General features: G+C 38.0%; 1 protein-coding gene across 2 annotated transcripts in view; it reads left to right on the top strand.

Moving 5' to 3' along the window:
- Positions 1 to 1019: 1019 nt before the first annotated feature.
- TMX3 (thioredoxin related transmembrane protein 3) overlaps positions 1020 to 25871 on the top strand; it is a 39542-nt gene continuing 14690 nt past the window's right edge. Inside the window, exons 1-9 of one of the 2 annotated variants that reach the window (XM_003914467.5) lie at positions 1020 to 1244; positions 2245 to 2299; positions 4766 to 4805; positions 6021 to 6144; positions 14031 to 14076; positions 15339 to 15419; positions 17446 to 17545; positions 18169 to 18246; positions 24042 to 24108. In XM_003914467.5, the coding sequence (XP_003914516.1) occupies positions 1199 to 1244; positions 2245 to 2299; positions 4766 to 4805; positions 6021 to 6144; positions 14031 to 14076; positions 15339 to 15419; positions 17446 to 17545; positions 18169 to 18246; positions 24042 to 24108 (637 nt within the window). In that variant the 5' untranslated portion in view covers positions 1020 to 1198. The remainder of the gene's footprint in view (positions 1245 to 2244; positions 2300 to 4765; positions 4806 to 6020; positions 6145 to 14030; positions 14077 to 15338; positions 15420 to 17445; positions 17546 to 18168; positions 18247 to 24041; positions 24109 to 25871) is intronic. The other variant, XM_021930211.2, reaches the window with a different exon arrangement.

The raw sequence follows: 25871 nt of genomic DNA, 5'->3' as shown, positions 1-25871 counted from the left end.
AAAAAAAAAAAAAGAAAAGAAAAGAGAAACAAAAAGAAAAATTGAATCTGCAGAGGGCTCGCGTTTGTGCATGCTGTATGCACAAAGGGGGTGACATTTAGGGCTTGCTCTCAATTACAGTGCAATTTAATCTTCCAGTCACTAGGAATAACAACGTTTTATAACATTTCGGCCTGTTGGAATTTTGAACCTAAGGTGAACTGGCTGACATCATATCCCCCTTCTGCTGTCATAGGTTTTCAAAGTTTGGTTTGATCTAAATTCTCTGGTACCTTATGTCCCATAAAAATTTCATCTAATTCGGAAGTAGTGACTGCTGCAGTAACCGTCTCATGAAAGTATATGGTTTTTACAAATCATTGTCGTGTAGAAGAAAAAACAGGTAGCAATATAAATATTTCATACTATTTATTTAGTCCCAAAATAATCAGAAAAGAGTCATCGAAAAATATCCTACGCTTAACTTCATGTTCTCAAGTTTCAAGAGAAAGTTTTTAAAGAGGCAATCCTTACTTTGGCAAAAATGCATTAAAGCTTGCCGCATTTAAGAGATGTCCCATTATGCAAACAGGTTGAAAGAATATTACAAGTACGTTTTGGAAAAATACGGAGTGTCGCGCAGCTCAGCAATCCACAGTCTTAATGCGCGCCTCTTTCCAGGAATTTGATCCAGCATCAAAACCCACAGGTGCATTTACTGCATGGGAGTAGCAAGTAAATGATGTGCCAATATTCAACCTGCAACTGCGTCGTCGGAGCCTACCTCACCCTCAGCGTAACTTTCACCGGTATTCACCTTCCCAGAAACTCGCCCCAGTGAACAACCACCATTGTCCCTAGTAAAGCCCTTAAGCAGGGTTCCCACGCTCCTGGGCTGGGCGGGGCGCCGGGGGCGCAAAGCATTCTTAAGAACACGACTGCGCAGGCGCCACCCTCCTCGCGCATGCGCCACCCTCCTCGCGCATGCGCCACCCTCCTCGCGCATGCGCCGTACTCCCCCTCATAGCCAGAGTTAAGAGACCAGCCGGGTGCTGGGAGGTTAACGGAGGCCGGCTAGTCCCGCCCCCGTATTGAGCGCGGTGCTTCTCTTCCGCTCCGGGTCGGGTCTGCTTCCCTTTCCGGGAGGGCAGGCAGCGAACCCCAGTGTCTTTATCTCTCTTTTGCACAGAGTCAGCTTCTGCAGCTCTCCCTGGCTGGCATGGCAGCGTGGAGGAGTTGGGCCGCCCTGCGGCTCTGCGCCACAGGTAATGGGCGCGCAGCGGTCGGAACCTGGCCCCGCTGTGGGGCCGGGATTGGGCTCGGGTCTGGGGCGAGGCCTGCGGGGCCCGCGGAGATGCCCACCCGGTCCCCGGCAGCGTCCTGCCGTCCCCGCCCCGCCGCCCTGCCTGGCCGTGACGGAGCGGACACCTGAGGGTCCTTCAGCCGCTGCTGTGCGGGACCAGTGCTGGACGTGGGAAGGGCGCGCTGCCTTGTGTTTGTGTTTTTCTCATTGTGGCAGGAAGTTTCAGTAAAGCTTACTCCTTTGATGGGCAAGAAGGATGCCGCCGTCCCACCTTAACGACCAGATCTTGTCTTGACTTTAGGTTCCGAGTCTTGTTATGTTTAAGGGTTTTTACCACCAGTGCTCAGAGAGGGTGGTCGAGGACAGATCAGGGTCAGGCCGCCGGGATTGTGCGGTGTGAAAAGGACCTGAGTGTGTGTCAGCGGTTCTCAGCTGCCTCCCGTCAGCACGGAGTGCCCTCATTCTCACTGGGGTCCGCTCACTTAACCTTTTAGAATCCACTCTGTGTCAGACACGGCCGTGTAATAAGTATTAGAGTTACAGCTCGACTTTCTTTCTATTTGGGGGTAAATATTTTGAATGACATTTGGAGTTTTTACTGAAGAGATAATTGCTATTAAAGCAAAAGAAGTATAGAAGAATGCTGTCTATCTATATTCCAAAAAGATGGAATGGTAAAAAGGAGAAGTAAGATGAGAGTGAAAATGAGGAAAAAGGAACTGTGTATATTAGCTTTATTGGCTTACCTAGAACTTGGCCGGTCACGATGTGGTTGCATACAGACTATTTATTAAATGGATGAGCTACTTTTGCTTTTGCATCATTTGCACTCTGGGATGCATCAGTGACGAATTTTTTGGTAGGTTGTAAAAGGTCAAAAACATTTCAAAGATGACTAAGCTTATACAGTATGAGCCAAATAATCAGCATTTATTGTGTACATTTTGTCTTTTTTATTCCAGTTGTTTTACTTGATATGGTCGTCTGTAAAGGATTTGTAGAAGATTTAGATGAATCGTGAGTATACATATATATATTTAAAATATTATTTTAACTGTCCCACTGAGATATCTGAATATTTGCATGTGAATCTGGTATTTTAGATTGGAACCAATTTTTATATATTACTCATTTTTTTTCACTTGTTGTAAGCTTTATCGAGATACAAAATGAGGGTGTGCCCAAAAGAGTGTTATTAATAGTTTTGAGATCAAAAAACAGTGGCAAACTTTTACATATTCTTTTTTTTTCCCCATTATCTTACCTTGTATTTGTTGTGTCTTTTTGCTTTCATTATATTGAATGGGGGCTAGAATTTGGTAACTATACTGTATTTATCTTCATAGTATCACAGCATTAATCAACCTTGCTTATAGTAAGTGAGGAGGTTCCCTTCAGACCAAAATCCCATGTGTGATCTTTCAGGCTTGACCATAGACAATTGCAAGGATTTTTCTGGCATAGGGGAAGGTGCCCTCCCTACACCAAACTTGGTGTATAACCAGTGCATTGCAGTCCCTGGAGGGAGTGGCAGTCAAGGATTCGGCCTCCCAGGCCAACCACGCTCATTTGCATGTCTGCTCTCTCAACCTAGTGGCGTCTGTTTGGCAGCCTCCTTATTGGGGCCTCACCTGAGGCATTTTCCAAATACCTCTGCTAAAAAATCTTTCTTTATTGAGGGTGTCAGCTCAGGCACTTTTCTACTACTAGTCCTTTTCTCTCTCACCCCCCTCCCCATAAAGAGACAGAAGACTTTTGTTCAGTGCTCCTAGGAGATGAGATGAGTTCTCCCATCTGTGTCTCATTCACCTGACTCACCTGGTGCGGTTTCATGGGGAGAGATGGAACAGTGAGGAGCTGTTGCGACTTTTTTTTTTTTTTTTAACCTCTTAAGTTGCACTGTCACAGTAAGTGAATAAAGCCGTGATTGTTAGTTTCAGTTTAGCTTGTTGTTCTAGTTGACTACCTGGACACCTGATTGCATGACCAGACGGGTGCAGTGAGAGGGTGGTCATACAGTGCTGTTCTGTAAGAGCAAAAATTCTGACAGTCCCATGGGGGCACTTCGCTGGTCGTGCTGTTGGGCCCTGGAGGATGCTAGCTGATTGTTTACAGAAAGTTTTTGATTCTGAGAAGAACCATTGTTAACAAGGAGATAATCTTACTAAACTCTGCCTTGTGGGGTGTGTCACTACAGACTTCCTCCTTCAGGGCGTCCTGACAGGGGCAGCTCTTCATGAGGAGGAGGAAGGGATTCTGCTCCTAATAACCATTTTGTTAGCCATGCGGATGCTCACCAGAAAAGACCCTGTGCTGAGAAAGAGGACCTTTACCAAGAGCAAACTATGTTCAACAGCTAAATGTGGAAAATGAATTGTTCCTTGTTCCAGAGCAAGCAGATGTGCAACCAGTTGCCTCCTGGATCCACAAGAGATGGCTCATGGAAATTCAGACAGGATCCTAGATTGGCCAAGAATGCGTGGACTGTGACGGTTGTGAGAAGATACCATAACAGTGTGAAAAAACTGTCTTGCTTGTCAGACCCCAGTCAAGGCTAACAATACTGTCCAGGGACAGGTTCATAAAGCCAGTGGGCCACCGTATTCTCAGCAGACAGAACATGGTGGGCCTCTCATTCTGTCTGTAATGTTCCTGTGGCTACTGATTGCGGCTGACCTTTCTCTGGGTTTCGCTTAGCCATTCCTATGTGTTCCAATGACTTGGGCCACACTGTCTAGGCCCTACAAGACCCCCTTTGTTTCCTGTTCAGTTACCTTAAGAACACTGCATCTGATAATGACCCTGAATTTTTGGCCCAGGCTACACATCAGTGAGCCCAATTATGGGTGATACAATGGGCTCTTCATGTGCTATAAACTCTAATCCACAGGGGTGGTTGAGCATTTTAAGGGACAGTTAAAGGTTAGGCTTAACCAGCTGATGGTGAAGTACAGTACCCTGGCCTGGACTACACATCTCAGGAGAGTAGTCTGAGATCTCAGCACAGGAATTCCTCAATCCAGTATTTTTCACGAGCATTTTATGAACTCTGAGCCATCATTACCAGGAAATGGTGAGAACGCTTCTAAAATCCAAGTTCCCAGATGCCAACCAAGGACCAATCTTGCAAACAGTTATTTCTAAGCATAGCAGCCTCAGGCTTCCTTTGGTACCTTTTCTGCACAGGTGTAAACTGTTCTAGAAGGGCAAGGAGCTTAGGCATCTATTTGTGTTTCTAGCAAGTCCTACTTTAATTCTTTTTGTTGGAGCCTCTCCTCCTAATTACTTTATCGTTGATCAGTTCTCTGCTTTTATTTTTAAGATGTTTAATGGATAAGTCACTGAGTAAAAATTTTATGTAAAAATTTATTGAAGGAATTTGGTTCTTTCCCTTATATTTATCAATGTATTATCTCTGCCTATAGTATACAGTTGTAAAGTGGGCACAAACATACAATCAAAATTTGTTTTCTTGTTTTTTAGGTTTAAAGAAAATCGAAATGATGACATTTGGCTTGTAGATGTAAGTATGTAAATTTTATATGCTAGTTACCCCTACCATTTTAAGTATTGTTTTCTATTCTACTCTACCCCAAAATGGCGGTATACAGCTAGTGCTTAAGTATATACTCAATTTGTTTTCTTAAGTATTATTATATTTGAGATTTCACATTACAAAGAACCTCAGAGTTTTAAGGTTACTCCCAAGGGAACCTATTTTTGATGAAATTTTGGGGGCGAGGGTTTTAAGAGGAAAAGCTGGAACCCTGTCTTACAATGAGGTCAACTTTTGGATTATATCTTAATGATATAGGGTATGATTTTATTGCAGAATTCACTCTTGTTTTCTTGATAGTTTCCAAGAGATTAAGTATATTAGTATCACTTAGTCAAAGTCATATTTTCATCTTAACAGTGAACAAAATTAAATTTTCACCTCCCTTTCTTTAAAGTTTGGAATATATTTAAACCTTATGATAGTTGAGATTTAACATGCCTCAGCAAAAAGTAGAACAGCAGCAAAAGAGATGGAAAAAGAATGACAGAGTTGACAGAGGGTCCGCTGTTTAATTCTTTCTCCCTTTCTATATGTTTGAACATTTTCATAGTATAAAGTTAAAAAATCTTATTTCATGAAAATATAACAACTAGTTTGTAACACCACCTAACTAGAGGAACCTGAGTATCACCTCCACCATCTGGTAATTCTAAAGAAGAGTAAAAGACTGTGACTTTAGTTTAATCAACCTGACTTGTCCCTATGCCAAACCGTCATCTTAATGACCTCCCCTGTCTTGCCAGTGGTTACGATAGAAGTCAGCAAAGTCACCTACTATGTTAAACGTTTTGTAATAGGAAATTTATCATTAACAATTAGGTGTGTATGTTGTATGGTATATATGTTTATTTTGTGGTTTCATTTTATGTAAAACATTTCATACAGAACATTTACTTGGAAGTAAAGACATTCTTATTGTGAGTCGTGTATCTGTTTTAAATAAGTATCAGTAGTCAATTAAAATGAACTTAAGATAGTACCGGTTTTGAGGTATCTAGTTTTATGTTTGTATGTTTTGGTCTTTCATTATGTATCTACTTTAAAAATATATTTAAACTTTGTGTCTAAAACATTATTAGATCATTTAGTCAAAGGGATTATTTAAATATTAAGATTCATATTCACTGTAACACATTTTAATGGTTATCTTTTTTTTTGTTTTTTGTTTCTTAAAACAAGTTTTATGCACCATGGTGTGGCCATTGTAAAAAGCTGGAACCGATTTGGAATGAAGTTGGTCTTGAGATGAAAAGCATTGGTTCTCCAGTTAAGGTTGGAAAGATGGATGCTACTTCCTATTCTAGTAAGCCTTCACTTAGTTTATTATTTTACTGTTCTCACAGCAAAAACAGCAGTATTCAGGGTGGGAAGAAGACTTTTTTTATTCATGTAAAATTCAATTATCTTAATAATTTAAGACTGTATACTTATGAGTTAAATGAATTAGCCATTGAACATATAGTGTGTGGTATATGTTAATCTTATGCTTAACAGGTGTTTAAACCATCTTTTCTCCTTTGAGACCACTTTAGATTGTTTACATGAGGCAGCTATAAAAAGATGAGTGTTAAATTATTGATATTGCTACTTGAGTTCAGAATCAGTTTTTTTCTGAGTGGCCTGAGATGTGCTGTAAAGGAACTCGAAGGATGAATTGAGTTAGGGTAAATACAATGAGGATCAGGAAGGTTTTCACATTAGAAAGAATACTAGAGCAAATAATAGAGTGTAAAAGAGGTTAATGAGTGTGCATAGGGGAATAGAATGAAGTGGAGGTGAGCAAACCTTGATCTGTAGGCCAGATTTCTCCTACTACCCATTTTTATAAATAGAGTTATATTGGAACATAGGCACAATTGTTTGTTATCTGTTTAGGGCTGTTTTTGTGCCCCCATGGCAGAATTCCGTAGTTGTGACAGAGACTGTATGCCCCAGAAAGCCTGAAGTATTTATTTGACCTTTTACAGCAATACCTGTTTTAAAGGATTTGGGAAAAAGAAGAAGTTAAATTTAGAGAAGTGTGAGGTGTTGTAGAATTTGGAAAGAGCATAGCTTTCAGAAGGCAGATTTGGATTCAGATCCTTGCTCCTGCTACTTTTGCTGTGTAACACTGAGAACGTGTCTGAACAAACCTAATCTTTGGTTTCTATATTGATAAATACTTAATTATAATGCTGCTTTTATTGGTGGTTTTGAGGTTTGAGTGCTCCAGCAGATATAAAATCTTTTGTATTCAATACATGCAGTTTCTCTTTCATTAGTGAAGAAAGTGGAAGTATGTAATGTATGTTTCTTTTTGAGAAATCAGCATTTTACTTTGGAGCAAGATAGAGCTATGTTTTAATCTCAACTTTGCCATGTCCTACTTTTGTAGCTTTGGGAAGCACTTAGCCTCTCTTAATTTTAGTTTCTGTATCTACGAAGGAGAGTGATAATCCTCAAGGTTGTGGAAATCATATTAATATCTTGTATTTAAAATCTCCTAGCACAATGGCTGCCCATATATGACACCAAAGGACAATGCCAGATTGTTAAGAGCTTCCCAGGTCAGGCGGTGTTTTGGATTTTATCACTTGTCAGTAGGAGGTAATACACATTTTTGTGAAGGCAATGACTTGATAAAAATATTTTTGGCAGCAACTTTTAGGATGGGAAATAAAGAGTATGTAGAAACAGGGAGATCATCTAGGTCAGCTTTGTGTATATATCCTGGTGTTGGATGCTGGGAGCCTGGTGTTGTGGGTGGTGACAGTAGAGTATGATGGAAACTAATTTTCATAGACATATTTCGTACTAAAATCACAGAAGTAACAGATTGATGGGCTTTGTACTGTAAAGAAAACGAGAAAAAAGAATAGTGTGAGATTCCTAGTATAGTTACTGAACTATGCTGCCACTGGGTATATGCAAAATACCAGTTTTCATTTTGTGTGTGTTTCTAAGTTACCAACGATTTTGAATTTGTGGTCTTTTAACTGATGTTTGTGAATAGGGACCTACAGTGTAGGTGAGATATTAGTGCTGGAATTATTGAGTCACACGAATGAAGCGTTGAAATTTTGAGAGGAGAAGAGATAAATGGCAGAAATTGTTAGAGACAGAGGGAGAATATGTTTGAGTTGATATTTCTTTGAAATAAGCTTTTAACAATGTCTAAGAAGTTACCATTTTCTACTGTTGCTCTTGAAAGTAATTACTTGTTTCCATATATACATATGTATGTATGTTGCTTAGATGTGCATACACATACTTCTTCATAGATGCGCTTATTCATTTGTTCACTCAATCAGTGTTTACCAAGAACTATTTGTCAGATACTGTGCTAATCTCTAGAGATTAAAGAAAGACCTAGACAAATCCTGCTTGTCCTGGAAATGCTTACAACATAATAAAGGGAGAAAGATGAATAAACTAACAAGAGCAGTAAAGTCTTAAAAATGGCAAATTGTTGTGATCACTTGAATAGGTCAGTGGAGTCACAGAGTCATATATCAAGGAATATGGGAATATGAAGAAAAATAGTCAATGAGAAAAACAGAGCATATGAACCAGTACAAATCTTAGTGGTAAAGTGTTCATGTGATAATTAACAATTTACATTGTCAAATTCTACATTGCATCTAATTCATTAGTTTATTATTCAGTTTTAAGTGCCCTGTGTACTACTATTTAAGTGGCACTATGATTAGGGAAAAAAATAGCCAAGATTGTTTTCCTGAGTCACTTAGAGAAGAAAGTGTTTTAAATGCTATTTTTAAAAAGCAGTAGTAAGACCTCATATACAGGTTGCAACTTTTTACTCATTGGACATGGAATGCTAAACCTCCACCATCCCCCTCTCTCAACTACTTGCACCCGACCTTGCATAGTGGGGCTTGCTTGTAAATCCTACTTGAATTATCCAAACATAGTTTATTGAAAAAAAAAAAAATCCCTTTGTAGAAAAGTCGTAGAGTTAGCATTCATTCATTTAGCAGACACTTAATGTGCTTACCATGTTAGGATATGCCTGGCATATACCAGGTACTGGTGATACATCCTTGAGCAAAACAGATAAAATTTTCTGCTCTTATGGAACTTACATTCTTGTGGGAAGAGACAAACAGTAACCTGTGAACGTTAGTCAGTTGTCTAATGTTATTTTCTAGACCATTGTTAGAGTTAAATGTCAGTGATGGAAGCGTTATCCACTTAAATATTAGCACCAAGGGAATGTTTTATGTGTAATGAAGAAACGTATCTTCGTAGTATTAAAGAAGTTAAGTATTCAAAAACCACCATTCGTGTATTAGAAACAGATTTTTGCCTTGTGAATTTCAAAGTTTTCCTAAATATTTCAAGGCAGCTCAAATACAGACATTTTAGTGGAACTTGGAATCAAACAGGTAAAAAATGGAATTATTTTCAAGTCATCTGCCATTTTTATTCTAGGTCCACCTATAGAACACTAAAGGATTGACTGTTTCATAGATACCTCTTGCAGCCCAATAGGTTGCTTTTCAGACAGTCACGGTATCACTGTTCCTCAGCATGTAATCTGTAGACGACCTGCAATAGAATTACCTGGGTACTTATTGTCAGTTCAGACTCTGAAGACCCACCCCAGTCCTCCTGGTGAAAAGTGAAAACCTTTGCAGTTGGGTCTTGAGAGTCTGTATTTTTTATTTTCTTTCTTTCTTTCTTTCTTTTTTTGAGACAGAGTGTTGCTCTTGTTGCCCAAGCTGGAATGCAATGGCACAATCTCGGCTCACTGCAACTTCCGCCTCCCGGGTTCAAGTGATTCTCCTGCCTCAGCCTCTCGAGTAGCTGGGATTACAGGCATGTGCCACGACACTCAGCTAATTTTTTGTGTTTTTAGTAGAAACGGGGTTTCACCGTGTTAGCCAGGCTGATCCCAAACTCCTGACTTCAGGTGATCCGCCCTCCTCCTCAGGTGATCTGCCTGTGTCGGCCTCCCAAGGTACTGGGATTACAGGCATGAGCCGCAGCGCCCAGCCGAGAGTCTGTATTTTTAACAGCACTTCAGATGATTGCACTGCACACTGCGGCTGGAAAACCGCGAAGTGTAGAATGTTATTTTGGTAGATAGTTATAAGATTTTAGTGTGGGGTGGGATAAAACTATTCAAAGCGATGAAGGTTATACAGTTTCTAAGAGTCTTTGATAATAACTTATTTCTCAATCATGTATTAAATCATTGCCGTAGTTAAATCACTTGCCATATTAAATCACTTGCCGTAGGCAAGTGCCATCAGACTCAGTCCAGCAAATCTGTGTGTACAGAATTTTTGAACTAGAGTAATTTGAACTGTTGTGATTTAGTCTGCTCTGTGTTTGGAATTATACCAAAAATGTCTTGATGCATAGAGTTAACTAATACCATAACCAAATAATATAAAAAATTATGTCCAGTGTAAATCTAGATAGATGTTTTAGCTTCTCTTTTTGTACATACCTCTTCAAAATGAGTGCTAAAAGTATTTCTCGTTTGGAAGTTAAAATATGACATAATATTACCACCTATAGTGGCATGCTGATCTTTATTATGAACCACTGAAATTCTGTTACTCTCCAAACTAAGTGTGACATCATTTTATGATAAAGATCACATTTTAGCCCTCTTGTGTGTGTAAATTTGAAATGACATTTGGCCAATAACATTCTGACATCTTGTTCATAGATTGTAGTTAAAAATTAATTTTACCTTCCTAGATTATAAACTCTTTTTGGTCAGTGACTGTTTCAGGGCTTCTCAACCTCGCATTATTGACATTTTTGGGCTAGATAGTATGGTGGGTTTTTTTGTTTGTTTGTTTGTTTTTGGTGCAGGGGAAGGCAGTGACTATGTCTCAAGGTTTATCAGCCTCGCACTATTGACATTTTGGGCCAGATAATTCTGTGGGGTTTTTGTTGGGAGTTGGATGGGAGGAGGAATCCTGTGCATTGCGGGATGTTTAGGAGCATCCCTCACCTCTACCCACTAGATACCAGTTGTGTTCTCTCCCAACTTCTTCCTTCCCCCTTACTCACTGTTTTTGGCAAACAAAATGTCTTCAGTTGATGGTAAACCACTGCCATATTTTATACCCTTTTCTTGTTAGACACATAGTGACATTCAGTAAATACTAAAATATGTAGTATCTTTGAGCTAAAAAGGACTTTAGAGGTTGAGTAACTTCTCACTCCTTTCACCCTTTCCCGTTTTATAGATCAAATAACAAGGAAACTAGAAATGAAATGACTGAGTAATTTCACACACCAAAGTTAGAAACAGAATTAGGCCTAGTATCCAAGCTCACCATGATTCACATTCGTACTTACCTCTAGCAGCAGACTGTTAACATTTCAAGAAGAAAATAGAAATGAAGTAGAAGACTTCATGCTGAATCTTGTTTTATGAACATATAAAATCGTAGAACTTCAAAGGTATAACTCTTGTTGCAAATGGACTCTTCAATTTATGAAGGAATTGAGCTCAGATTTCTATATAAACTATTTTTCTCTAATATGAAAAAGTGAAGAATAAAAAATTTAAAGTCAATTAGACCGCGTTTCAATCTCAGCCCTGCTGCCTACGCAATGTTCGCTCTCAAACAAGTTACCGAATCTTCCTATTTTAGTTTCTTAATCTGAATTAGCTCTATTTTTTTCTTCTTCACAAAATTGTTTTCTCTCAAACAAGTTATCGAATCTTCCTGTTTTACTTTCTTGATCTGAATTGCCACTATTTTTTCCTCCTCGCAAAATTGTTTCGAGATGCAATTTTAAAATGTTAATGCCAGTTATAAAATATTCTGCACATTAATTTTATTAATACTATGTGTGCATTGTGTCCAGCAGCTAATTAACGAAGTCAGGATCAAGAGTAGGAAGGAAAAGGATCTAGCATTTAAGAATCTTCTATGTGCCAGACTCAAATTGTGTTCCATTTATTTTTTTCATTTTAAAATCCCAACCTGTAGCCCTGCAAGATGAGTAGTATTCTCAGAAGGGGAATCAGAGAAGTATAAAAAACCATCCAGAGTTACATAGACGATAAATGAAGTTGGAATTCTAACCAGGGCCATTATGTGTTTGTAACTCCCGCTTTGCTTTATTTTATTTTATTTTATTTGTTTATTTATTTTTTGAGGTGGAGTCTTGCTGTGTCACCCAGGCTGGAGTGCAGTGGTGCGATCTCGGCTCATTGCAAGCTCCACCTCCCTACTTCACACCATTCTCCTGCCTCAGCCTCCCGAGTAGCTGGGACTACAGGTGCCTGCCACTACGCCCAGCTAATTTTTTGTAGTTTTAGTAGAGATGGGGTATCACCGTGTTAGCCAGGATGATCTCGATCTCCTGACCTCGTGGTCCGCCTGCCTCGGCCTCCCAGAGGCTTTTTAAAAATATTATACTGCCATTCCCCTTTAGAGAAATCTAAGGCTGAAGTTTTATAGAAGTTACTATCAATTCAAATTAGGCCAGAAGTGAAGGTTAATGTTCATGGTCAAGAAGCCAAGGGCTGTGAGTTGGGTGATAGATCTCCATTGTCTCGACGTGAATACTGAGGTCAAGGAAATGATGTGATAGGGTTAAGTGTGGAGCTGGGATTTTTCTCTCTGAGGCTTATGAGATCCACAATATCCGGCTATGAAGCACGACCAGTGTGTTTTCTCATTGATTGCATGCTTTATTTTCTTTATTTGATTTGTGTATAAATACATTTTGATTTAAATGAGTTTTAGTTAAAGGTAATAAGGGATTTTATTTCCCTGTCTTCTTAATTTGGGATGTTTCCCTGTCTTCTTAGTTTGGAAAGGGATCATTAAGAATATTCATTATTCACATAATCTCTCCAAAGTAGTTTCTGTGTTTTTGCTGGGAAGAAGGCAATCTCCATACCCACAGTCTCCAATTAGAACATACTTGACAGAATGAAGTCCTAGATTACAGATGGGCACAAATAAATTACATGCTTGCTGTGAGTTTGCATGTCTGTTCAGAAGCAGGACCTGTATCTTCAGAACTTGAGTTCTTAATTATCACCTCTGCTGTCTATGCTACCTCTAAGGAAAATACGTGTCGGCCACTGTCCAGGTCTCTCTATTTGCCTATCTCCATATGTTTAAGGGAGAAACTAGAGTTGACAAAGGAAGGAAAAATTTTAGATATTATTTTGTCACAAATCGACTGCCCTTATTCTTATGAATTGAATTGGTGAGTTGATGAGAAACCAAAGACTAGTGAAGATTACTAAAGTGATTGTTAAACTGGAATTCAGATGCAGTAGGTTCCTTACCCAAGTGTGATAACAAAATACCTGGAAATAAAGAAAATTACAAAGGGAAAGATTATGTGAATAATACAGTGTACTTTTCATATACTAGGGTATATTTTTGTAAATATCTTTATGGTATAATGTGTGTTAACTGAAAATATTTTTTCTTTCCTGTCCTGGTGGTGTTTTGTCTGTAAAGTAGTGTTGCATTAGTTTGGTATATGATTTCTCTACTTTTTAACATCTTATTTCCTTTTTGATATTCACTTGTTTTTGTTACTTTCTCCTTTCCCCTCAAAAGATGCTATTGTAGCATCCATTCTCATTTTAATTCATGTGAGGATTTCAGAATAATCTTTGAGATAATTAAAATTACTCTAGGTTATCACAAAAGCAGAAACTCCTAAAACAAAGTTGCTTTTCAATCCTGTGATCCTGTGTTGACTATAGTAATTAATTTTGCAAATGCGAGTTATGTTTTTAAAATTAGAATACCTTGCAGTTCTTTGAAAACTCAAAAAACACTAAAGGAAGAGATGGGCTTTTTTTTTTTTTTTTGAGAGGAGTAAATGAGACCTAGAAGAAATATTTGGACATGAAGTCAAATGAGAAGTACTTATGTATTTTTTTTTTTTACCAGAATATCTTTTAAAATAAGTATTTTATAAATTTTTAACTATTCTTTTGACATGCATTTCTTATTTTGTCATAGTATTTTGTGCAGGTCACAGATTGGATTATTAAGTAATTGTTTGGTATGAGAATGTCCTGTTTTTTTCTTTTGTGTGAGTTTATATTCTTAAGACTTAAAAACAACGTATCTATATGGGTTGTATAAATATTTCTATATTTTTAAAGTAAAAGGCTCATTTGTTACCTAGTTTCTCATATTTTAAAAAAATTTAGAATGCTTTATTCTTTTTCTTATCAAGGCATTGCTTCAGAGTTTGGAGTTCGAGGTTATCCAACAATTAAGCTGTAAGTTGAGTGTTGTATGTTTATATGTGTATTTTTATTAGTTCACTCTACTTAGTAGATTCCTTGGAGGATTGAAGATTGGGGTTTGGCCATTCTTTATAAGTGAAGTATGTAATTAAAGGAGAGGGACTGCTTCTTTATACTTTTCTTCATATTTAAGTCATCATGTTGTTTACGGCTAATTCACATGTTTTGCTTGCTGTGTGACACGCACTGTGCAGGACAAGGTATACAGTCATAAATTATGAAAGGTCTTTTACCCTTGAGGAGTTGAAGCGTGGATTGTGAGATAAAAGAAATACAGAGAGTCAAAGTTGATGATATTAATTCTAATCTGTAGGAGTTGATCAAGTCTAATAAAGTGTACAAGTTGAAAGAAATGTGGTAATTCTAAAGGACTTGTTTTGTAATCATGACTTCATTGCATTTTCTCATATTTTCATTAATCTTATTTTGATAATGCGGGGAGCTGTGGAATTGTTCTGAAAGTTATTTTTATAATAAAGTAAGTTTAAAAAATATTTAAACAACTCAAATTTTTAAATGTAAATAATTTCAGTTTATATCTTGGGTTTTGTGTTGACCTTTCTCCTTCCCCCACTTTTTAAAAATGTTTGCTTAGCCTCTTTTACTTTTTGTGTTAAGTAAATGATCCTATCTTTTCCTTCTGTTTAATTGTAAGTATTCTATTGTGCTTCCCAATTTTTCCTTTTTAAAATTTTAGTTAATTAGGCACACAGATTAATTCATTGGTTGGCTTTTGAAGAATTACATAAGTTTCTAGAAGAGCTGTTTTTATGCATCGTTTTACTCTGTAATGTTGGAGCATCAAATAACTGTGATGTTGTATTAACATTTATTTTGCCTCTTCCAAAATAGTCTTATTTCCCTGTCCTTTCATTTACCTTTTGAAAGGGAACATAGTGAGAATTATAGTGCTTTAATTTTCCAAGCTCTTGACCATGAGTGTGTCGATTATTTTTCAGAAGGCATAGATACAATGCAATTATCAAATGCAGCATAAAATATTTTCACGTAATTTTAATAGAATGCAGCCTCTTTCTTTTGTTTTGTGTTACTGGTCCTCTGACCAGCCTAATGCCTACCATATTTTACATGAGAGCTACTTCTAAAACTTCTCTGCATTTGCTATTTTATATAATATAATTTTATGAAACAGTGGATAATGATTAACATTAAATATTAAAACAGTTAAAACAATCCGAGTTTTAATCTTTTTTTTTTTTTTTTTTTTTTTTAAGATTAAAAGGGGACTTGGCATATAATTATAGAGGACCACGAACAAAAGATGATATTATTGAGTTTGCCCACAGGGTATCTGGGTAAGTTATTAGGAAAGGCCTTTACTGTATGTTATTAATATTTGAAAGTTAAATGTATTTTAATAGACTGTATTGAACAAACATTTTAAGGACATACCTAGGTAAAATTTATTTGATTATTTACTTATGAGAGAAGATAGGATTATACAGCATATCCAAAGAAATGCTTTAAAGAAACAGAGACCATGGTTTGTATTATATACTTGTTAACCTCACATTTAAATTCATTTTGTCTGTAGAAGAATTTTCCCCAGTGATTTTTTTAATACATTTTCCAGATTTTGATTACGTGTAGCAACTCTGTGAATCTTAATTTTTATTTTATGATAATTTTCTATTGGACTGCCTGGTTCAGAGTTTTCAACAAAGCCTTGGGATATTATTGTTCTGAACACACTTGGGCTTTCATCCATACTCTTTGATACTCGAAAATGTATTTTAGATACAACTAAAATATTTTTCATTATTTATCACATACTGCTTTCTGCCAGCTGTGAGGTATTCGTGCATTTTATACTTAGCATAGTTTAAACCCAAAGACATAGTTAAAACCCAAAGATTACTCAAGTTACTGATCCCTAAAGTTTTACTGATAAGGAAACAAATTCCTTTGTAAGCATTTCTTGTTGGTTTGAATTTGTCACTGATTTATTTAAATCTACGTTTTGATGGGATATAAAGAAAGTCGGTGCTTAGAATTATTTAACATGATCATGTGAAAGTTCTTGAGGAGAATGGTCCTCAAGCTGTGTTAATCTTTATTGGCTTTAAAATATAGGCATTTATGAGTTTAACAGGATATATTATACTGATAGTTTTAAATAGCTTTAATTTAAATTAAAATGGAATGGATTTGTGGTGGTACAATACTGTCTCAAATTATTTGAGAAAATTCACAGGATTAGGAGTGATCTTTACATATTAAATTTGTGGTGCTTACTGATGTAATTTTCACTGTATTTTTCTAATTGACTATGTTTCATTTTATTTCCTTTGTGAATAAATAAATTTTGAAATAACTTTGTGTTGTATGAGGGGAGTACCAGTGGGAGGTACTGAATCCTCCCAGGATTTTTGGGTTGAGGCTTAAGAAGGGATTCATTCTCCTGATGTAATTGGAGATTACTCTATTGTAGATGAAATTTCAGGAGTCAGTTCTGGAGTTGCGTCACTTGCAAGTTAATTACTAAGTATTAAAATAGAGGCTAGGGTAGGGTGATGATGCAATGCATTATAAGGATTTTGAAAATATATTGGCCTGTGTTCTGTTCTTTTTATAAATGTGGTAGAGTGAAAATTATAATATATACACCATATGTAAAAGATGACTACCTCTTCTTAGTTTAATGATATTTTATAATTGAAGTACTTCATAATAACCTGTGATGTAATTCATTTCTCAGTCTATGTGCTTTGAAAAATGCTTGTATAATAACATTTTTTGTTTTCATGAGGTTCTTATGTAATGACTGTCATTTTCCATTTTATTTTTTCTGAAAATGATTAATGATATGCTTTTTATACTTTTGGATTTTAACCTCCATAGGGTACTTAAAAAGTGTACACCATTTAAATTGAAGAGTAAGATATAAATATTCTTAATAAAGTACTATATATTCCTGGGATGGTATTTCACAGTGTTTTTTGTGAATGACCTTTTAAAAGGGAGAAAAAAATAATTATCTTGGGATTTGTTTTGTTTTAGGCTGAGGATTCTAAATGGACAATAGTTCTCTTTTTGCCTATCAAAATACTGGTAATGATGGTACTCTCTGAAGGGATGTTTTGACACTTATTTTGAAACATAGATTAAATTGTGGGTACTATGTTAACCTTTTATATGTATGTGCAATAGTAGTCATGGACCACAGTTTTATTAGATTCCTGTGGCTTTTGTGATATACTTAAAATGCAATTGATATATTACTAAAAATAACTTGAGACATGGTTAGTTATAGTATAAATAGGAGTAAATTATGTACTTTAGTTTATAATTCAAATTTGTTTTTGTTTTGTTGTGCAACAGGGCTCTAATTCGGCCACTTCCAAGTCAACAAATGTTTGAACATATGCAGAAGAGACACCGTGTATTTTTTGTTTATATAGGTGGAGAATCACCTTTGAAAGTAAGACTTTTTTTTATTCCTCAAAAACAGATGTATTGTAATTTAATTTACTGTGTAATCAAGACTTCACTAGAAACTCAGAACTTATTCTGCTCTTACTAGAAATATTTTCATTCAGTCTAAGTATTTCTTATAATAAAAACACTTCCTTGTATACCCTCTGTCATGTTTGTCTATATGAAATAGAAGTGTGTAAAAAGTGAGTAGATGTTGCCTGCCTTAGTATTTTTTTCTGTTATTAACCTGGTTAAGTCTTATGCTGCTTTTTTCAAATTCTGAGTCTTTGAGACTGCAGACTTTGTATTTGTATACACACATATCATCCTATAATCATCACCATCATTTTGTTTGTCTAATTTATAATTAAATGAATACCTGCAAATTGAACTTATGTTATATTCAATGAACTTTATTTGAAGAAAGATAAAAGCTCTTAATTACGTTGGCTTTGCCTTAGAAACAATTTTATTTGCTTATATTTCTTCTTTTCACCTAAAAGGATATTAGGTAGCAAATTACAGTGGTGACCCTTACTACATAAGGTAACTCTCATTGTTTAATGAGGAATGAATTTTGACCTTTAACATTTTTCAATGACTGTTTCTCTGTTTGTATCTTCACAGGAGAAATACATAGATGCTGCTTCAGAATTGATTGTATATACGTACTTCTTTTCTGCCTCAGAAGAAGTGGTTCCTGAGGTAATATTTAAAATTTGATTTTAATGACACAATTTTATTTATTAAATTATTACTTGATTTAATAGATAAAATTGATTTATCATTTCTTGATTATTGATTTTAGTATCAGATTTATTTACTGTGATGTGTGTGGAAAGAGTAAACATGCTGATTCTTTACTACTGGTATTAGATTTCTTTTTATTAATAAACAAATACCATCAGATTCATAGCATTTAGGGATTTACATTAGTGCTTCTTTCTTTTTAAAATAAAAGTAGTGATGACAAGTGATACCTCAAACTCCTAAATTGGCTTACAAGTGGTGGATTATTTTGTGTGTGTGTGTGTGTGTGTGTGTGTGTGTGGCAAATACAGTGATTTTTGGGTCCTCAAACTGAGATAGTGGTCCTCAGTAAACTAGTCGATAAACAGGATATCATAAGTGCCATGAAAAAAAATTAAAGGCCAGGTGCAGTGCCTCATGCCTGTAATCCCAGCACTTTAGGAGGCCTAGACAGGTGGATCACCTGAGGTCAGGAGCTCGAGACCAGCCTGACCAACATGATAAAATCCTGTCTCTAGTGAAAATACAAAAATTAGCCGGTCATGGTAGCACGCGTCTGTAGTCCTAGTTGCTTGGGAGGCTGAGGCAGGAGAATCACTTGAACTTGGGAGGTGGAGGTTGCAGTGAGACAAGATTGAACCACTGTACTCCAGTCTGGGTGACAAAGTGAGACTCCGTCTCAAAAAAATAATAATAATTAAGGCCGGGCCTGGTGGCTTAACGCTTGTAATCCCAGCACTTTGAGAGGCCGAGGTGGGCAGATCACAAGGTCAGGAGTATGAGACCAGCCTGGCCAACATGGTGAAGCCCCATCTGTACTAAAAATACAAAAATTAGCCAAGCGTGGTGGCGCAGGCCTATAATCCCAGCTACTCAGGAGTCTGAGGCAGGAGAATTGCTTGAACCTGGGAGGCAGAGGTTGCGTTGAACCGAGATTGCGCCGCTGCACTCCAGCCTGGGTGACAGAGTGAGACTCCATCTCAAATAATAATAATAATAATAATAATAAATTTTAAAACAGTGTAGTAGTTGGGGCAAATAGGAGTGGGATGGGTGCTGTAGGTTGATTGGTCAAGAAATGTTTGTCTCAAGAACATACTTGAAATGAGACTTTTACATGATATGAAGGAGCCGTGCAAAGATCTGTGGATACAATACTCCAGAAACAAGGAACAGATAACAGATGTCCAAGATGAGAACACACCTGACATGATACAGGAACAAAACAGTAGGCCAATGTGACTGTAGTGCATACAGTGCGATGGGAAGTAGGTAGAGAGCAGTGTAGGCTTTGTAAGTCATGGCAGTGCATGTGATGAGGTTGAAGTTTGTGAAGAACATGGACCGATGTTCTTGTTTAAGGACATTACTCTGTGCTAAGTGCAGAGTGCATTAGATAGGTATGAGAGTAGGTCCACAGATACCAATTGAACTTTTGCAGTAATCTGAGAAATTTGGGCTTGATGGTTAGTGAGAGAGTTGGGAAGAAGTGAAAGGATTGTTGCGTTTAGAAGATAGAATTGTCAGAGCTTGCTGATCTGGAAGAATAGGAATGAATCAAGAGTGACTCTTAGATGTTTTGGTTTGAACAATTGAGTAGATGGTGGTGTTTTATGAACTTGAGGAATATTGGAGAAGGAAGAGGTTGAAAATATGGAGAGTGAAAAGTGCTTTGAATTACTCATTTTAATTTGATTCAGAATGTCATATTAGGAATCTAAATATAAGCATCAAATAAGCAGTTGGACATAGGGGTCTAGAATTAAGTCAAGGCTGTGTAAAGAACCTTCCTAGACATGGGAAGCAATTTTTTAAGGAAATAAGTAGGCCCAGAACCTGAGGTCAGCAAAGGAAAATGAGAAAAAATAGTAAATTAGGAAAAACAGATGAGTTGGAAGCCAAGATGAAGTGTTTTAAAAGGAGTTAACAGTTTGTGTGAGAATTTTGCAAAGTGATCAAGAAAATAATGAGAGGAAAATAACCACAATATGTGCCCACATGGAGGTTGTTGGTGGTTTTCAGAGGAGTAGTGGGGACCAAAACCTTATTGGTGTTTGGGAGACACTGATGGCAAGTAAGGAAGTGGAGATCGCAAGTGTAGACTTCTCTTTAGGAAACTTTTAATGAGTAGAGGACCTTAGGAATTTGGCAATAACTCAGGGGAAACATGAAAGAAGTCAAGGGAATTTTTCTTTTGAATCAATATAAATTATACAAAAAATTGAAATATTTTTCTTTTCACAAAGGTAAGTCAGACATTTCATTTCTTTTAAATGTTTTAATGTTTAAATATTTTAAGATTACAGACTTGCCTAAGTAGGTGTTTAATGCTTCCTGCAATATATGTAGGTGTTTATCTTACGTACCCCGCAATGATTTTCAACTCCTGGAGGAACCTCAGTTTCTGGACAACCTACACCCATTTTGGTTTGCCAAGTATTTTATGCTTATGTATTTACTGTTGAAGGGGAAGGTAATGTCACCGGATCCTTAGGTTGTCGCTTCACCACCAGAAACCTCTGTGGCCACCAGTGCCTCTGCTTGGGTTTTGCTTGCACCCGCTGGGCTTATTCTGCCCACTCATCCTGGCAGGCTGTGCTTGGCTCATGCTACAGGCCCAGATCCCATGCCTGCCAAGGATGAGCCAGGCATGGAGCAGCAAGGGGTGTGTGAGTGAGCAAGTGTGGGATCTGGCCACTGCGCACAGCCAAGCGTGCTGGCTGCCATAGGGAAGGCAGCTCCAGGCACCTGCTCCATGTGAGGCTGTGGCTGGACTAGATGTGCTGCAAGTGGCTTCCACTGCTGCAAGAACCAGCATCTGGACAAGGGGAATGCAGTGGCACCTGAAAGCTCAGAAAACACCATGAACTGCAGAGCCCTGAAGAGGGTGTTAACAGTGTGTCGCAGCCCTGACTTGGGGAGCCCCAAGGTCTGGGCTCCCAGGAGGGTCACAGCTCTTCTCTCCTTCCTGTCACCTGCAACATGGTGACTGGGGGGCATGTTTCAGTCCTGTTTGCATTACAGCTCCTTCAGTCCCTCCATTGTGTGGTTCCTAAGTTCTTGTCCCATATCCGGGAAGAATGAGGCACATGGACAACTGGAGGATGAGCACGGTGGAGAGGAGCTTCATTGAGCAGCAGAATAGCTCTCAGGAGACCCGAGTAGGTAGCTCCTTTCCACAGACAGGTCATCCGGACAAGTCTGTGTCTGGCTTAGTCTGGGGTTTTTATGTGCTCAGAATTGAGGAGGTGCATGCTGAGTGGTCCATGGGTGGCCACGGTCAGGCCTGGAAAAGGCGCTATCCAGTTGGCTGTATGGTCATCAATGAAGTTCTTACTCCAGACCGTGGACTTCACCCAGAACTGGTAGCCTGGCCCCCAGGCTTTAGGCCCTCCTTGGCCGGAAGTTGGGATTTTACTGGGGACCCACCCATTCCTGCCTAGGAAACTGTCTGACTCCCGCCATCATCATTATACCGTCTATGGCAACCAGGCTGTTCATGCCGAGGAGTGCCTGCAGGTTGCGCTGAGCCAGCCTCCCTCCCACGCTTGTCGATGTCCAAGTCTGGAGGAAGCCCAGGCACTGGTGGGAGCTGGCATGTCAGTGCCGCCCCGAGCACACACACCCGGCTAAGTTGTGACAGCACTCGGGCTCGGCCACAACTTTGTTCCAAAATCAGAGCAGGCACTGGGAGCAGGGAGAGGCCAGGGAGCAGGAGCAGGCATTTTTGAACCTGCAGGAGTTGGGGGGTGGGGTGGCTGCTTTCTGGGTCCCAGAGAGCTCAGGGATGCCAGGGTCCAGAACCACTGCTGAGCAGCTTCAGCTACACCTGGGAGCATGGGGCTCCCACCCCACAAATTTGGTAGCGGGTAGGACTCTCCCGCCTGTTCCTGGCCCCCACTGGCTCCACGGAGCATGCAGCCCCTGCCGCACCTCCCCTGCTGCAGCGGGCATTCCCGCAGCAGCTGCTCCCGACGGGCTGCCGCTGCCTTGAGTAAGATGAGAAGAAGAGGCCACACTTGCCATCAGAATCTCCGACAGGGTTCTCAGAAGGTTACAAACCACTGTTCTGGAATGCCCTGATGTAACATAAAGGCTTAAAACGGACTAGAATCTGAACTTCTTACACATTTTTGTCTCCCAAGTCCAGTGAACCACATTTTTGTATGAGAGATGAGAATTTATGCTAGGTCCTCATCTACAAAGGTTTGCAAGCAGTTGGCACTTGGAGTGCACCAGAGGGTTTGCTGTGTTCTAGGCCCTGGCACCATTTGACACCATCTTAATCCTCATGTAACAATGAGGTGTTTTAGGCCAAAATCCCTAGAACCCAGAGAGCCTGGGTAGGCATATATATAGCATCTGTTATGTAAGCATATTTAGTATTTGTGCATTACTTCTATTATTTTTTAATCGGCCTTCTCAACTAGTTTGTTTAGTCATTCTTTATTCCTGAAGATGTTAATATTCGTCATCTGCCTTTTTTTAGTTTTAAGGATGTATTTGGAAAAGTCTGCTAGGGGAAATAATAGTTACTTCAGAGAAATATGAGTTTTACTCCCATAGATGATTCTCAAATAACGGCAAAGCCCATAATTTTGTGGTCTTCCCATACTTTGAATATTAATGTTTTGTCCTTCAGAGCTTCATTAGCTTTGCAACTGGTATTTATGAAAACCCTAGGAGATGCAGTAAGGGGGTACAAAGATGAAGTTAGACAGTTTCTGACTTCAGAATACTTACAGATGAACGAAGGAGATTGGCATGCAGACTATAACAGTAATAGAAGATAGTTGAAGAAAACACGGGAGAGGAAGAGAGCTTCAGAGTGTGTGAGACTAGATGGCTGCAAGATTTGAGACTATATCATTTGTGTTCTAGTAAGAACCATTCAGGGATGTTGATGAAGGAGGGAGGTGCTGAATGTTGAAAAATACTTCCTAAGCATCTGTGTGGATGAGTTGCCAAGAGCAGGTGAATGGAGCATGCTTGACTTAAGAGCTCTTGCAGTGCCCTTAAAATTGTTATTTTCATAGTGCTATACCATTTTTTAATAGTAATGTAACCAAATCATTCTGTATTATTTTCTCTCCCCCGAGATGTGTCTCCCTCCCTTTTTAATATTTCCAGGACAACTGTCTTTATTTTTATTTTATTGTTATTTTTCTACATTATTTGTCTTCTGATCTGATATTTGTTTTCTAGTATAATTTTACTCTCGAAATAAGTACAACTCAGGTGTAAGCAGCTGGTACTTTCTGAATGAATCCCTTATTACTACTGTAAGTGGCTTATAAAGCAGTTTACACTTTAAGCAGTGCTCTCAGTTATGGTATCTGACATAACTCTCACAATTGTTCTGTGAGGTAGGTAGTCTCAGTGTCTCTGTTCCACAGATGAGGAAGCAGACTCCCCTAGGTAAAGTGGCTCATTATCACACAGCCAGTGAGTGGTGGGGAAGGACTTAAACCTAAATAGGCTGGTTGATGTTTAAGTCTGTTATCAGTTAAGAATAATCCACAGTCTTTACTATAGCAAACAGGACATTGTACCAGGGGATATAGAAAAAGATTCATATATGCTCCTTGGATGAGTTTGGGATTGACTGTACTCTTTAATTGTTTGTGACATTCTTTTTTGTTATTTTTATGTGTGTTTGTGTTTTCTGGTATCTCAAGACTTTTGAAATTATAGTTACTAATTAGAATTTTTTAGTGATAAAAGTTATTTAAACTTCTGATTTTTTGCAGTATGTGACACTAAAAGAGATGCCGGCTGTGCTTGTTTTCAAAGACGAAACTTACTTTGTTTATGACGGTAAGTTCCAAGTCTTTAACTCATGTAAAACATTTTAAAATTAAAATGTCTATTATATGACTTAGGTGGAAAGATTTTGTAAATGCTTCTACTGTTTAATGAGAATAACAGTTCTCATTACTTGAATGACTGATGTTTTGGGGTTTTTCACCCTTCAACTTTTAGTTGTTATTTTTATTCCGAGCTTTACCTACACAACATTTCTTTTTGTTGTTTGTTAAATTGTATGTGTTTTTGAGGAATAAATTATATGTGATTTTTATACATTACTTTAAAATGTTCAGAATTAGTTTTTTTGAAGTAACATTTCAGATACAGAAAAAGGCTTGAAGAAGTAACACGTGTTCAATAGTGTTGAAGCCCCTGTGTATCCCTCTGTAGCGGCATTTCCCCTTAGCTGTTAGAAATAACCGCTTACCTGCTATTCAGCATTTCTTCACTGAAGCAAATACTTGGTCTACTTTTAAAATATTTTAATTGTAATATCAAACATACATCATAGTAGAGAACGGTAAAGCCCTGCATACCCATCACCGAAGTTAAACACTTACAAGATCTTTGCCCATCATGACATTTGCTCTAACTTTAACTTTGAATTTGTTGAAGTACTTTAAAGCAAATTGTAGTGGCATTTCATCAGGGCTTTATATTACGCATCTCTTTACATAATGCAGACTTTTTATTTGCAGATAAACCACATGCAGCTACAACAACTAACATCATTCCTTGGTATTTTGAAATGCCTACTTTCATGTTTTCCAAACTGTGCTCTGAGATACCCCAGGGCAGTGCAGCAAACTCACAGGGGCTACAGGGGATATTTTAAATTTCAAGGGAAACGGTGAAACTCGACATCTGTAGGACACCACAAAGCCACTCAAAAGCAAAAGTGAGTGCAGTCTTAGCTGATAGCGTTCTTGCTAGCGTTCTAAATTCTAATTCAATAACATTTAAAATCCAATTTCTTGTTCTCACTAACCGCATTTCAGTGCTCCGTGGCCTCCTGTGGCTTGTGGTTACCATGTTTGAGGCCAGATAGGGAACACCCATTCATTCAGAAATACTCTAGAATGTAGATTGGATGATGATGAGGTTTAGGGTACAAATGATCCCATCACCCAGGTAATGAACATAGTACCCAATAGGTAGTTTTTTAGCCCTTGTCCTCCTCCCCATCTCCCAAGTATCTGTTGTTCCCATCTTTATGTCCACATGGTACCCAGTGTTTACCGCCTACTTCTAAATGAGAACATGCAGTATTTGAGATGGTTTATTTTCAAATGAAATTCAAATTGATCACTGTATGCAATCTCATAGAAAATTTGCTTTTAGCATGGAGTGGACATTGTGGCCCAGTAATCAATTTCTAGTTTTATGTTTATTTTCCTAATTTGTAAATTCGAATCCATAAATACTTTTAAGATTTGCATTGTGTCACTTATTTTATGGGTTTGATAACTTGAAAATGTTTTGTTTAGCATTGCAAGAAAAAGCATACCTTTCCAGAAGTCATTAAAATCCTATCTTCAACCAGATGTGTTGGTAGGCTTTTATAGACATTTGCTTTACATCACCTTTTTTATGCAATTGTAATAATTTTGAACAATGACTTCAGAATTATATTTCTAATCAGGATGTAATATTTCTCTTAGATATTTTCTACCTGCTTAGCAGAGGAATTATTTTATATTGGAAAAAAGCTAAGGTACTATGATTTTATATGTGTGTTAGTTGTACCTTTGAGAAAGAGCTGTAAACTAGGA

Source organism: Papio anubis, chromosome 19 (genome assembly GCF_008728515.1).
Source record: "Papio anubis isolate 15944 chromosome 19, Panubis1.0, whole genome shotgun sequence".
NCBI classification, from domain to species: domain Eukaryota; kingdom Metazoa; phylum Chordata; class Mammalia; order Primates; family Cercopithecidae; genus Papio; species Papio anubis.
This window is presented reverse-complemented; position numbering and strand designations above follow the sequence as displayed.